Source organism: Nyctereutes procyonoides, unplaced genomic scaffold, assembly GCF_905146905.1.
Source record: "Nyctereutes procyonoides isolate TBG_1078 unplaced genomic scaffold, NYPRO_anot_genome, whole genome shotgun sequence".
Classification (NCBI taxonomy): domain Eukaryota; kingdom Metazoa; phylum Chordata; class Mammalia; order Carnivora; family Canidae; genus Nyctereutes; species Nyctereutes procyonoides.
In genome coordinates this window covers 2,224,056-2,240,002 of record NW_026575115.1, presented here as the reverse complement: position 1 = coordinate 2,240,002, position 15,947 = coordinate 2,224,056, and the positions used below count along the sequence as shown (strand labels likewise).

Here is a 15,947-nt window from a genome sequence, read left to right as displayed (position 1 = left end):
CACACTTTTGCCCTATCCCCGGCTCCCTAGCCTCTTTATGCCGCAAGTCATGCAAAGAATTCTCAGTTCAGTGTGAGGTCAACTCAACTGAGGTAATAGCATCCTAAAAAGACAGCATCTACTGCATCTGGAAAGAAGGCACACACATAGGAAAGAGGAATGAACAAAACAAAACCAAAAAAAAAAAAAATCCACAAAATAAACACTGCAGAAACTAATAATAAGTACACAAAGTACACAAGTGTATTTATTACATTTTTGCAAGCACTTTGTTCTACATTTCAAAAACGCCACCATCAAGCTGTTGGCACATTTATGTACAAAACAGATTAATTGTAATGCCTGCTACAAAGCACTCTTTGTGAAAATACAAACTCTAATACCAGGAAAAAAAAAAAAGCTGAAAGCATCAACATCATTACATAAGTTTAAAAGACAGTTTTAAAAATCATCACAAACTGTTAAGACACAGAACTGAAACACTATAATATAGAATTTAAAGAGGCCCATTAATACTTTTGCTGAATATCTGTAATACTGCATATATCAGAAAATTGTTGAACCAGTAAGATAATCTACATGTAAAAAAAAAAGCAAAACCCCAAATTAATTAAATAATACTACAGAATGCATAATCATGCCACAGATAACCCTAGTAAATACCCCGCTACCTACTACAAGAACTTGTAAAATTACGGATGATGCATGACTAGTCGTTGTACAAAGATTGTTTCACTCATAAATTTTATTAGAAATGCACTTACACTGAGAAAAGATTTCACAATGGTCAAATCAGTGCACGATACTACCTAATTTTTTATACACTGACAAAAATGTCTTGTCAGGCTACAGCATTTTAAAAGACACTTTACAGCATTCTTGTAGCATTAGAAATAATCAAAAGAAGAGTCAAGGTTAAAACAAACACCAATTTTGGTCCAGTAATACTGATTGCTTTTTTTTTTTAATTCCTTTGATATAGGTACTTCTTATAAATGATTATGACTGAACATTTGGTTAAAATGACTTACTTCAAAGAAAAACACAGATATATCACTACACTTGGAAGGGATACATTCTATCGTGGCCTCTGACCACACTTTAAAAAACACTACAGGTGAACCAACATAGATCGGAAGGCTGCAAGCAAAGCTATTATATTAATGGAAGCCTTTTCAAATATATCATACACATTGGAGGGATAGTTTACAGAGGTGCAATCCGTTAAAACGTTTTAAAGTAGGTAAAACAACTTCGGAGGGGTTAGTGTGCTTATTTTTAATATACCACCTTCATAAAGGTAATTAATGTTCCACATTAGCATATTAAAAGTTCCAATCCAGCCACTGCTTAAATCACAAAGAGATCATTCTTGAATAGTTCACAGTAGTTATTTCCAGTAAAATTGTCTCTATACTAAGCTTTAAAAGGTAAGTCTGGTGTCACAATCTTAAAAAGGCAACTAGCCATGCATTAGCATCACTGTTTCCATGTGCTCACAACATAAACATGAGTAATCAAGAGAGAAATACATCAAGAAAAAAAATACAATGTTAACAAAGATAAGAAGCACTTTTTTTTTTTTTTACACCTACTCTTACAAATTTAGAAACTGCACCTTAGATTGATGAAAATATGAACCAGGGCCTGTGGTAACGTGGCCACTGATCTCCAGACGAGATTTCCATATTTCAAGAAGAGTCCTCGTGATACCATCTCTGTCTATTGTTCAAAATGTACAATGGTCCCTTTGAAGGTTACCTGTAGTTAAACTAGTTACCGAAATCAAAACTAAAAAGTATAAAAAGCTATTTTTCTTCTCAAAACATAAGAAATAATGCAAAAGGTGTTATGTATCAACACATGGGAAGTGGTTAAAAATCAAATAAAATCTCTGCACTTGACAATGTTAGTATCTTCAATCTTACAGAATTATTTAAATGAGTGTGAGAAATTTAAAAAAGGAAAAGGCTGGATAGGAGCTTGTAGAAGAGATTTGTTCACACCAATTTAACAAATTAGGAAATTACGTGCTAAACAACAAAGAATTGTGGTCAGGTGATTCATAAGTCACCCTACAGATCATTGATGAGAAGCACTCCCATTTTAGTTTTCACAAGGTTGGACGGTTGGATGGCCCTTCGTTAAACACCAATGCATCTAGATGGCAGGCAGGACAGGCAGGGCGGATTTATGTGTAGGCGTTGAGCCGCTCTTTGGAGCGAGTAGAGTGGATGTCATGAAGCTCTTGCTCCTCCTTCGACTTGATGTCCTCGTATTTCTGCATCCGGCAGGCATCTTTCACGTAAGCCCAGTTGGCAGACAGAACCATAAGGTAGTGAACCTAATCAAAGACAGAAATAATTTATACTGGAAGTCTGGTCAGTGTCTTCCTTACACCTCGCCATCAGGAAAGAAATAGTCGAATTATACGCGTAGGTAGGGCATGTGTGCTAATACAACGGAACCCAAATCTCTGCGGTAAGAGGAACAAGATAAATAGGCTATTCCTTCTCACGCCTCTGACTACATGAGAGCATCTTCTCAGCTCCCCATCTTTCAGAATCTCTCTCTCTCTCTTCTTCTTTTTCAAGTCTGGAGGAGCCAATATGGATTCTTAATTTTTATGTGATCACTTGTTTGTTTTTCGCTCTTTCTCTCACTCCTGGTCCACAGAGAGAGATAAAGCAGTTTTCCAAATGATGGCTTTTGATGGGTGAATATGAAAGAGAAACTAAGTTGTTAATTGTTTACTTGATCTGAGATTTAGTTTTTTTAAGATTTTATTTATTTATTTATGAGAGACAGAGAGGAGAGGCAGAGACACAGGCAGAGGGAGAAGCAAGCTCCCCATGGGGAGCCTGATGTGGGACTCGATCCCAGGACCCCAGGGTCACGCCCTGAGCCAAAAAGGCAGATGCTCAACCACTGAGCTATCCAGGCATCCCTTAATCTGAACTTCAAAGGGTGGGTGATATTTTTATCCATAATTTAGTAAAAGAGAACACTAACATTTTGATTAGCAAAGAGTACTTTGAAAGACAGAAGGTAGGCTGGTTTTAGAAAAGTACAGATAGACATAAAGAACACAAAGTCAACTCTAAGTGGTGACTATCGTGATATGTTAAGGCGGTCAACAGGCAGTAGGGAAAAAAATGACAATTTTGACACGGCTATATGGAAAAGATGCATACCAATTAGAATACCAATAGGAATTTCAGAATGTTCTCTTTCCTCTGAAATTCTGCATTTTGTTTAGTGGAATTCATAAGCCACCTGCAAGCAAGAGCTGTGAGTTCTGCTCTTGCACTCTGTCATTTTCATACTGAAGCCTGAATCACTACATACATGTGGACGGAACAGACGTTATACACATGACCAAATTCATGTGGCACTTTGCTGTGGTTGCTCTGAAAACAGCAAGTACTGTGGAGCATGTTTAGCAAGCAGTGGGTACTCAGAATATGTTTTAACAGAATGAATATATTTTTAGATGTACAAAAACTTTCTTTTAAAGTCAGAGGAAATATGACCCCTAAATTGTCATTAAATACGTCTGAGTGAAATATTGAAAGGAGTGTCATTCTTGTTCAGAAACTGGCAGTTTCCAGGAGGTCTTTGGACATTTCCTCTGGCCTTAGAGGGACACCAGCTGCCAGGCTCATTACTGTCCCTCACGTGGGTGAACAGCAGTCGCTGGGACCTGGTGCAATGCCAAGAAGACCCCTTTTGCCTACAGAACTTCCTAACTCCTCTGAAAATTTAAATGGAGTAAATCACATTAGTTTTAGTTTAAATTCTTACTATTTTTGCCTTAAGTTACAGATGGTGTTTTAAATATTTTGGTAGAGAAGAACTGATCTCAAATTTCTCTTCTCTAATATGGAAATAATAATGGTAGTCTACTTTGAGTGTTCAGAGAGTTGGTGATGAGGTCAACGACAGTTGCTGTATTACGACTATTGAATGTATTCATGTACTTAAGCATTTGGTGGTGCTTTTAACGGAGCAAGATGTAAAGAATCTATTGACAGTGCCACTGGTACTAATATTAGTGCCAGGAACAGAAGGAATAATTATGTTGTATTATCCCTGTCTCCTAAAACCTAAACTATTATCAGAGCTAAAGAATTGGAAATACTGATGCCAATCAGTAGTTAACTGTTATTTATTTCTTAAGGCATTTATGATTTGCATATATTTAGATATCCAAAAGGATGCTTAGTACTTAAAAATAATACTCTAAAACTCTTGTAGTTTGCAATAAAATTTGTTTATAACTTAATATCTAAATTTATGCAAAGTATAGATTCCTTAAGAAATACATAACATCTGAATTGCTATTATCTTAAGATCTTTTTGATGATAGAATCATTTCAGAGTAGACATTTTTAGGGACATTTGAATAACAGTATTCATTTAGACAGGTCCTTTTTCAGTAATGTATGCCTAAAGGCATGCATTCTTACACAGAGTTTTACACACACTTATGTGTAGCAAATGTGAACACACAATTTATTACACACCTCTTTACAAAAAGTGCTTTGATATACCTCTTATACATGAGTGCATACTGCTTGAACATACACAAGTCCCTAAAAATTTTCCATCACACAGGAATGTATATACGAACGTGTTTCCTCTTACTGCACAACCAGGCTGGGTGCTACCTGGGACACTGAGTGTTCAGAACATCACTGCCCAGAACGTGTAATGCTTCCCCAGGGCATATTTTAGCATTGATTTTAGGCTGAGAATATAAATCATTTGCTTATTGTTTTACTGTGACCTCTCCTATCAATTAGCCAACATGGTCTTATTGATCATAAGCACCTCATGTTCTGAAATAAAATTCCTGTGTACAAGTTTATACACTCAATCTAAAATGTTGAACAATTAGCATTATACTAAATTAACAAAATGTCTGAAAATTCACTTTAGCACTGACCTGGTCATTTCTCTTATTTTTAAAAATCATTTTGAGGAAACAGAATCAAATCTTAAGTGTTTATAAAGTCACTAAAAAAAATAATAACTGGTCTGGAATAGCTTATCAGTACCTTACCACTGATTAGTTCCTAGTTTTCTTCTTCTTTTTTTTTTTTTTTTAAGATTTTATTTATTTATTTATTTAGAAAGTGAGGGAGGGGCAGAGCGAGAGGCAGAGGAGAGAATTTCAAGCAGACTCCCCATTGAGCAGGGAACCCTATGTGAGGCATGATCCTACCACCCCAAGATCATGACTTGAGCCAAAATCAAGAGCTGGGTGCTTAACTGACTGAGCCACCCATGTGCTCCCTTCATTTTATTCTTTGACAAGAGAGAAAACACTCATAGTTTTTAAAAAGTGCTTCTTTCACCAACACATCAGACAATGGATTGGCATTATAAGGAAAGGAATTAAAGAAACCTGCATCAATTCATCATTCCTGCATATTGATTTGACTAGAATATTTGTGAGGTTCCCAGGCACATTCTGGAGCTCTATTCTACTTCACTTTTGTATTATTACTTTGCATACCAGGATGCAAATCTAAGGACTGGAAGACGGAAGACCTTGGCTGCAAAGAGTATTCCTGATGCTCCAGGCATCAGTCCACTGTTGGTCTTTGGTGGTCGGGTGAGTAACCTGGACTTCCCAGTGAGTTACCAAGGAAGTTACCTGCGACATTGCAGGTCCTCACCACCCAGTATAAGCTTGACTTGAAAAAATTTGTTCTTTGTATTTCTGAACTAAATTAGAGATTAAAGTAATGACACAAAACAATTGACATCTGTATTAAGAAGATTAAATTAATCCTTTTTCCATAAGTGACTCAATATGGCTTTTCTTTATGTCCTTGAATGAGGAAGAGGTAAGGATAATGTGAGGAACGGATTAGATTACCTAGAATACCACTTCGATACAGACCTAGATGATCCAGAGGTGATTTTTTATGTTAATAGCAGCGATCTAATATCTGAACCACTAATGCATTTACTTATTTTTGTTCACGTTATCAAGATGATTGAGTGTTCTAATCCTTAAACAGCTTACTGAATAGTCTCTCTATTGTAACAATAATAGTTTTTCAGATTAAGCCTTGTGTTTTTTGTTTGTTCCCTGTTACCACCCCCTCCCTTCCCCCCCCCTTTTTTTTACTGATAGTAAAACCAGTAGGATTAGTATGGATTTCAGGATTGGAGACAAATGATCATCGCAATGTGTAAATCACCTTGCCATTCAAATCAAAAAACCAAGCCTCAGAGCTCCAGGTCTTACCATAGCAATAACAGCTGCCCCGGCCCCGGCAAGCGCCACAATGAACAAGTGGAAGGTCATGTTCAGCTGCAAAGAAACCAACAGAGAATCAAAACCCGTGTCAGGGTTACAAGCAGAAGAGAGACCAGGACGGCTGCTGTCTTATGAAGAAGAACTTTGCATCTTTAATGAAAGTGCACTTAGGATACAAAACATTATTACAGTATCTTTTCTCCTGCAAATTATTGAAGTCTTTGCAACTGCAGCATTTTAGTATAATTTTATTACAAAGACGATATCGTCCTTAGTAATGATAATTTTCGGTAATATAACTATATAAGGCTACATTATCCTTTTACCTAATAATATTAAAAATGTTCAACTTTCATGAAAATGATAGTTTCTGGAAAAAATATATTTGTTATAATTTTTACTGAAATAGAGCATCTCATTCATATTTATTCTCCAGTCACCCTGCATAAGATCACTGTGAGTAAAAATGCCTCTGAGAGGGAAGGGGGAAAATTCAATATAGATTTACTTATATTTTAAATATATTTAAGTATATTAAATATATTTAATATACTTAAATATATTTTACTTATATTTTTCAAATACCAAATGTGGCTAAAATTCGGGCAATATAAACAGCTTTAAAAACATTTACCTCGGTAGATTCACACATCCTCAGGAAATTCTCAGAGACGGTGCAAATTTTCTTTTCCTCTCCAATCGTCACAATCCCTACATGTAGAAAATTATAGCTTGGTTTATAAATGTTTTCAAGAGCCCAGAGAAAGAAAAAGAATTTTGCTGATAAAAACTAAGCAAGTTCCATTTTATGCCACAGTATAATGGAAACCTCCTTCAGCTTTTATTGCTAGATAATAATTATAACCGGAATTATGAATGGAAGATAAAAATTATTTAGCCCTCAAGCAATTTACGACATTTTTGATCTGAATTCAATTGGACCTAGCCACCAGAATCTCTGGATTCAATTGTAGCCGGCTGATTGGTTTGGTCCATTAATGCAGTGGTGTAGGCATCACAATTATTTTGATTACTATGTCCCAGACAGTACTGAAGTGTGGATCTAAATTTATTCTGCTGGTATAAAGCTTCTATTAGTCTATAAAAGCATATTGCCCAAAGGAGTAATTTTTTTCTGTTAATATTGAAAACAGTGCTAATAGTAGGGGGAAAAAAACCCTGTAATTTTGCTTATATTCACCCTTGCTTTCAGTTGGTTTTTATAGACCAACTGCATTAGAATCACCTGGGGAATGCTCAAAAGTATGCATTTCTGGACTCCACCACAGAACCGTCAAGCCAGAACCTGTGAGTGTTTGCCAGGAGTATTGTGCTTTTAACACGCACATGGGTGATACACTGCCACAGATCTCATTTTACAGAAAAGTGACCAAGGCTATCCTAAAATGGGTCTTTAATTTTGTTTTGAGAACTACGGAAGCATAAAGTGAAAAAAAAAAAAACCCACAAGTTCTGGGCAAACTCACACCTAAGCTTTTAGCACTGCCTGCCTTGTCTTAATTTTAACACGCGCATATACACACACCTTCAGCTTTGAGGCACACTGTCCGCTCTCACTCTCTATGGGCCTCCTGCCACTCTCCTTTGCCAGTAGTCTGTGCAGTTATTTTCATTTTAAAAAATAACTTCTTGCGGTCCATCACATGCAGATGTGCTTCTCCGTGACCTTTCATTTCTGCCAAGAGGGGAGGTGCTAAGGGGGGAGAGGGGGACGTAAGAACCCCCTAAGATGTGTCTAAGAAAGTTTCTCGGGAAAGGCCACCCTTCTCCACGCTGACCTACTACCCACTTCGCTGGTGTGGAATCCCTGGGCCCTGCACATGGTTTCCTGGCCTGTGTCTTTGTTTGCCTCTGCAGCAGAACGCCTAGAAAGTGCTGACTATTCTCACTGTCTGCGATTCCCTTATTTTCCTTTCTATTTGAACCCTTTCCATTCAGCTTTTGTCTCAAGCCTCCATGGGAATCCACAGTGCCCTGCACATAATCCAAAGATGAGTTCTCCAAGCTGCCCTCCTGGGCCACTGGCTCCCTCTCCTTCCTTAGATCCCCAACCCCACGGACTCCTGGTTTTGTCTTTCGGTTGTCACAGGCTCCCTCACTCTTGGACTTCACTCAGGGGAGCTCCCAGCGTGCACACCTCGGTCACCTTTGTCCCCTCCCATTTCACGGAGTCTCCAAGCCTGCTAACAATGATCAACAGCTCCCCGCAATCCACTCAGCCAGCTCCCCGTGCCTTTCTCCAGAAATCCAAACTCCTCTACCCAATTTCTCACCTGACACCTCTGTTTTGGTTCCTAGTAGGTCTCAGCATCTTCAGAGTGAACTCTGACCTCCCTTACCCGCCTTGTGCCCAAGGAGGTGCTTCCTGTAGGCTTCCTGCTCATCTGACAGCAAGTCTTCCCTGTGGTCCGGGGAACCAGGGCACTCCCCTGGATTCCTCCTTTTCTCTCAAACCCACAGGCCCACCGATCAGGACATTCTGCAGCCCCTCGCTTCCAAAGGCAGAGAGCACCAGGCTACTTCTCCCTACTTCTCCCACTACCGCCCACGTGAGCCCACCCGAGCCCACCTGAGTCATCTCAGGGCTACTACAAGAGTGCCACTCGGCTTCTCTGCTTCTACTCTTGGGACAGTCCGTTCTCCATTCGGCCACCAGAGTGATTCTTCTAGAATGTACGGGGGATAATGCTTCTCTTCTGCCCAAACCTGCAAATATTCTCTACTTTCTGTGGAATAAAAGTCTCTGCATGGATGACGTCCTGCCATGCACTCAGCATGGTGTTCCGCGATTCCGACTCCATCCCAATCTGCTCTCCCTGCTTTCTTGTTCTACTTCAGCCACACGGGCCTCTCTGTTGTTTGTTGAAGATGCCAGGCACGGAGCTGCTTTGGTAACTTGGCCTGGATCTTCCCTCTGCTATGAATATTCCTACGACCCTCATGTCTTTCCGATAACAGCTATTTGGTGAAGCCTTCCCCCATCCCCTTTGAAATACTGTAACCCAAGCCTTCCACTCAGTCTCCAGTGCTCCTGATGTTACACACACACACACACACACACACACACACACACACAATCTAGTTATTATGATATAATACCATATACCACAAATATACATATTGCAAGTTAATTATAGTTTGTAAATCCATGTTTGTGTAATATGAAGCTATGAAAATGAGCAAGTTATTTCATGACTCATTTTGAAATATGGCAAACGCTAATAGGACAAACCATCTGTAAGTTCCCCGACCCTATGAACTCTATGATGCCTCTGCTTGCCATTAGGTCTGTAAGACACGTATACATGTATCACATACAGGGGAATGGATGGGGAAATGTAAGTAAAGACTAAGCAGGCATCCAAGCTATTACCATGATCAGAGTCCCCATGATGCGTTTCAAAGGCCTTGATCCCCTAAAAGCAAAGATACCGTCTAGATGTAATGAGACAACTTTGCAAAATAAGGGAAATCGCTTCATAGCATGTCCTTATCTACTCAGCCACCTTTTTTTATGACAGTAGTCTGTACTGATCATGATCCAGACTTGGGGGAGTGTCCTTTTCTGCACTGACGCCCCTTGCTCACTTGATTGTGCATGTACACTCAGGATTCTTATTGAGGGCATATAATCTGGAAGGCAGATTAAGTGCCATCCAGGACGTAGAGTCTGTATTAAGGGCAAACAGAAAGACTTTTAATAGCTGATGTAAAAGGTTGCATGACATCTGAAAAGTGGCCTCTCTTCCACATCATGGCGAAAAGTTAAACTGGAATGAATCTTGATGAATATGTTGTAAACAGTGCTATGGTTCAAAGGGCAGCTTTAATCCTAGTCATGGTTTACACCTACTATACGTGTGTCCCATATAATATTTGGACATGCTGTACTAAAAAAAATTGCTTGTTTATCTGAAACTGAAACTTCACTAGGTGGCTCCTGTTGGCTGGAAACCCTGTTGGAGAGATGGGCCACCTCTCTTCCAATTTCCAATGTTCAGATCAACAGAACAGGAGGAAAACATTGATGGGAAGGGACTGACGCCAGAGCCATGTTTCCAAGCAGCTGTTCTCCCATGACCTCCAGCAGCTGTTGGGGATGCTTTCCCTTCCTGTGTTTATGTGCGACAGGATTCCAAGACTGAAACCTCTCCGGTGGAAGAGCTGTCCTTATTCCCTCTGTGGTCAAGAACTGCATCCACAGAGCAGACCCTGCTTTTCATTAGGACCAGGCAAAGGAGGCTTAGGACTCCAGTTTATGGGATGGAGAGGAGGCTACAGCCTTGGAGCATACAGTTGGCTTACTGTACCCTATGATCTACCTATAGCACTCCACTGAGCCCCAAGCCTGCAGATACCACCTAGTGAAATGTTCTCCACTTTCCTGAGCTATCAGGAAACCTTTTAGAGAAAATCATAGGGAGCACTCCCAGATGTTCATGGGGTAGATTTTAACAGCCAGCCTATGGGACAAAATCCACCCAAACATGTGGATTTCCATATCTTTTGTTAACTTTTGTAGCTCTATATTTTTTACAAATGATGGAACAGAATTCCAAATAAGTTAGGTGAGATTAGGTCCATTTCTCCACCTTCATGGAGCAGTTCACAAGCAGTACTTGTTTCAAGAGGAGAGATTTGCAGGCTGATTTGTAATGACCACAGATCCTGAAAAAAGACTGTTGGGGTTTGAGTCCTGGCTCTGTCACATCCTAGCTCTATACACTGGGCAACTCATTTAACCTCTCTATATCATTTATAAAGAGGATAATAATATTGTCCAGCATACAGAAGTGTTGGAAGGATCAAACACATTAACATGGACAATAAGGTCTGTGTATCACAAGCCTGCACACACATAAGAAACCATTTTTATCACATGGAGGTTTTAGCCCTGAACAAAAATAACCAACTGCTGGTTGGTTTAACATTCTTTGATTTTGTTATTATAAAATGCTAAGCTTTTCTGCCTTATTTCAAAAACCAGAGAAGCGCCTATTTCTTAGATGATCTTCACACTAGACTTCACAAATTGTATAGTTTGTCATGGGAACATAAGAGTAGATCCGAGAAAAACATCCAGTCTGGAAAGGCGCAAAGGAATCGGGACAAGGACATCACAATTGTATCTTGCCAGTACCAGAAAATACACCCATATAGTCTGTTCAAACATACATGTTTGTATATTCATGTTATGAGACCAACTTCCAATCATTCCTCAACTCCTACATATTTAAATAAAAAAAATGTCTGAAAGGTGAATACACGGTGACATGTCTCAAGTATACATTTCTCATCGATCTGTGACGGTTCCAGGGTGATTGGCACTATTTCAGAGGCAGTCATTTAGGTAAAACAACAGGAGACCTCATTTTAGTTCGAGATCCACTTACCAAACTGACGAAGGTCCAAGCAGAGATTGGCTCCCTCCACTAAGGTGGTGTTTCGGCAAATGGTCCACAGGTTGAAGTACATGTAGACTGGCAGGGAGGTGAAAGCCGTGACCCCCAGCCAGGCCAACATGAAAAGGTATGTCAGCATGATAAACTGCAACAGAGGAAAAGTCGAGAGAGAAAACATGTAATCTATGGAAAAGAAGATTTTTGTGAGTAATTTACAAAATCCAATCTGAAGTGTTAAGTGTCCTTGTCACAGTACCACGGGAAGCTGAGAGATGCTGAATAATGTGGGTTCTGTGAAGAACCTGCTGGAAGATCTCCTCATGGCACAGGTGCCCAGTGACAAGGGAAGAAACGATCCATCTGCATCATAATGTCTGTTTCATTCATGTATTGGTCTCAAAAATCTCACCTCATATTTTTTAAGAAAAAAACTTTAGAAAACAGTAACTGGTATATTTATGGGGGGGTTTGCAAAGTTAAAACATTGTCAGTAAATTTATGCTACAACTACACAAGCACCATTCACACCATGAGAATGTAAACGCTTAATCAGGTTTCCATTTAATATTAAACATGTAGTAATTCTCAAGTCATTTTAGTATTGATGATATAAGTGCATACTCCTCCTTTTCAGTGATTCCTGTAAATGTTAAATCTGAAGTCTTCTTTCTTGAATATTAATTTTATTAATTTTATTTTTGCATTTTACATTTTCATGGTAAAATGTGATTTTAAGTTTGAAAATAAAGATTTTTTTTCTGCTTATTTCAGAAATATTTTTAGTATTTATAAAATGAAGAAAAGGGCTTTTCATGTGCTCATATATAGTGGAATAAGGGACTTACTTTCAGCATAGGTTAAATGGATTTTTAGTTAAGCATGCATGCTGGATAAAAAGTCAGCTGCACACATTGGTAGATGGATGAAGAGCTGGTAAAAGATAAATGTAGTAACCTGGCTTCACCTTACTTATCAACTATTTAACCCATATTATCTACATGTAAAGTTGTCTCCATAATATACACCTTGAATTCCTAAGCTAACACTTTTATTAACAACTGTATTTTGGAAGTAACTGCAGAAGAACAATTTTAAGTCACAATACCCTGAGGCTTAAATGCAGGCTTGAATGCACACATTGATAACAAATTGCTTATATTTCTCAAAGCAAGTTATGTGTCACTGGATTCATTAGCATATTTCCCATGATCATAGGAATAGTTTATTATATGAAGTGCCCACATAGACAAACACCAACTAAAATAGAGACTGGTAGGCAGATAGCCTCAAGGGAATTGCCATGTGGTATTTTTAAATGTAATTATTTTATTTAAATTCAACTTAACTAACATATAGTGTATTATTGTTACAGAGGTAGAGTTTAGTGATGCATCAGTTGCATACAACACCCAGTGCTCATCACATCACATGCCTGCCTTAATGCCCATCACCCGGTTACCCATCCACAACCCCCTCTCCTCCTGCAACCCTCAGTTTGTTTCCTATAGTTAAAGGTCTCTTATGGTTTGTCTTCCTCTCTGATTTCATCTTATGTGTCCTTCCTTTCCCCTATGTCACATGGCATTAACGAATCATACTCCGATATCAGAGACTGAAATCAAGATTATCCTCAAAAAGTAACTGAAGAAGAAAATCACTATTGTAGGGATTGTTCTGCTGTAATATCTGGCTCTTCTCACCTGAATCCCATATCTGTGAATAAGACTATAGCCTTCGCGGCCATCACTCATGTCCCTGACCTTACCTAGGATTAGCAAGTCATCTTCCAGCAAAACACAGAGAACATGAAAGAAGGTAAAAGCCAGGAGAGAGTTTTCAGAACCACATTCTTGTCCACTCTTCAATGTCTGCTTCATACCTTTATGCACTCCTCCAGTCCACAAATACTGTGTTAGCAACCGTGTGCATTAGCTCATGCTCTATGCCCTGGCGACGCACAAGGTGGGGGACACAGTTTTCTGACTGCAGGAACATCCAGCTTGGCGGACCTCATACTCATACGAGATGAGACACCCTCCCAAGTAACTTACATACCAATCTCCTCTCTCAATCTTCAGTTTCGCTGTCTGTGATTATATTTTGTCCTTGTCCCCCAAAGGGATGTAATTTTACTTCCCTTTCTTTCTCCCAATCCAACTACCCTTAATAATACCTGCAAATCAACACTGGAAGTTGCAGAAAGATGTGTTCTGTTTGCATATGCATTTCCGCGTGTACCAGACGATGATCAGAATTTGCATCCTGACAGAGATCCACTCCAAATTTTATTGCCCTTCCTTCCCTTTTTATCCGTGTAGATTGTGTATTGTGAGAAGTTCGGGCACCTTACAGTATGACTTCTTTTAAAAGTGGCATCTTCTGAAAGATTTTCTGAAGACTGTGCTGCATTTATATAATCAGGCTCAGAACATGGGATGCCCAGCACATGTGAATAAGGGTGAAATTGTATCTTTTAAAAGATTTTTAAATTTATTTATTTGAAAGAACGAGAGCATGGTATGTGGGTCAGGGAGAGGGGCAGAAGAGGAGGGAGAGAGAATCTGGAGCAGGCTCCATACTCAGCATGGACTTCACCACTGCAAGATCATGACCTGAGCTGAAACAAGAGTTGGATGCTAAAAAAAAAAAAAAAAAAAGAGTTGGATGCTTACCTGACTGAGCCACCCAGGTGCCCCTGAAATTATATTTTTAGTCCTTTAAACATACTCTATTAGCTAATATGGCAATAGGATTCTATTTGAAAGTGTCTGAAATATGCACGCAAAAAGCTAAATTTCTATAGACATGTGGTTCCCTTCTGAGATTCAGAGGCAGCATCTAGAAGACTTTTGGAGAGAAACAGTAGTGTATTCTGGGTTAACTTGAACCCCACAAGTCATGCTTTCAAAATGACTATACAGAATAAAATAAATACACTGAATGAAACTAAATCTCTTAGTCAACTCTATTAATCACTTTGGCGATGAGTTAAAGAGTGACTTTATGACTTCAGTAAGTCTCAAACAAGTGAAACTCAATTAATTCTCAGAAGATATACTAAAGCAACACTTTCAAAAAATGGAAAGCTTGGTGTCACTGTCATGTTAGAGCTTATGCATCAACATTAAAGTTGTGTTGTGATTAATATAGAGATTCCTGAGATTATGGATAGTAGGGGATTCATACAACAGATAAGAGCCAAGATAAAGCCAATGATACCTGAGATCAAACCTTTTCCTATAAATTGAAAAAGGTCATAGGATTTCGGAAACTCGGAACATGATTAAACACATACTTTCTAATAACACTGCTTAATCTCCTCCTGAATCTGACTTCCTGCTAGCCTCTATTCTGCAGTAGCAATGGTTGGCAGTTTGAAGAGCCAGCACCTGTCCTAGCAGTGACCTTGAACTACGATTTGGCAAACATATTTATACTCTTACGTCCAAGATGAAACAAAGCCTGGTCTTAAAACATTAGAAAATAAAACCTGTTGAATATCAACTTATTTAAATCACTGAAGGAACTGGAGCAAATATCCTTTAATGGCTATTTACTCTTTTAGAGTAAATCACTTTTAGAATTATTCTCAACAAATACTTACGAGGGCCTAATGAGTGTAAAAGTGTATCTGGGGATTTCAGTCAGAGAAAGCAACAAACACTTCGCCCTATTTTTCTGCATCCGAAGAATACAAATATTCCGTGTGGACATCTAGACAGTAGGTTTTGGTAGTCTGTGGTAAACACTCTGTTTGCATCTACCAGAGAGAAAGGGAAATATTTTTGGGTGCTCTTTATTCTTTCTCTTTTCTGGAATTGGAATGAAGCAAATCCACAGACGAAGTTCAGTGGGCAGGGTGGCTGCTGGCTCGGAATCCCTCCATTCTCTCGGCCTTATAAGCCCAGTGTAGGTGAGAAAGGTTGGTTAGGCCTCAAAGTATGGTTAAGTATGCTTCATGTCCCAGGACCCATTCACTCCTAACATTGCTAATCTGTACAATCTGAGGAAAGTCATTTTCCGTTCTTTGCCATTTGATTCTGTTCTGTAAGAGAGTAGAGACTGACTTATCCAGCACCAACATGCCGCTCACTGCCTGTGTCTCTAACCTGAATGTCACATTTATTTAGCAATAAAGGGGAGATTTATAGCACACTGATTAAAAGCACAGACTTCTGAGCTGGATGGAGTCTGGTTGCTTGTTCTGCTGCTGTGACTGCCTTTGTGAAAGGAGACTACCTGCTAAATTG

General features: G+C 39.0%; 1 protein-coding gene across 2 annotated transcripts in view; it reads right to left on the bottom strand.

Annotated features, from left to right (window-relative positions):
- Positions 1-213: 213 nt before the first annotated feature.
- Positions 214-15,947, bottom strand: part of GPM6A (glycoprotein M6A) — a 329,909-nt gene continuing 314,175 nt past the window's right edge. For both annotated transcript variants that reach the window (XM_055333800.1, XM_055333799.1), the window contains exons 4-7: positions 11,689-11,842; positions 6,909-6,985; positions 6,263-6,328; positions 214-2,344 (exon numbers count right to left, since the gene is read on the bottom strand). In XM_055333800.1, coding sequence (XP_055189775.1) covers positions 2,192-2,344; positions 6,263-6,328; positions 6,909-6,985; positions 11,689-11,842 — 450 coding nt within the window. In that variant the 3' untranslated portion in view covers positions 214-2,191. The remainder of the gene's footprint in view (positions 2,345-6,262; positions 6,329-6,908; positions 6,986-11,688; positions 11,843-15,947) is intronic.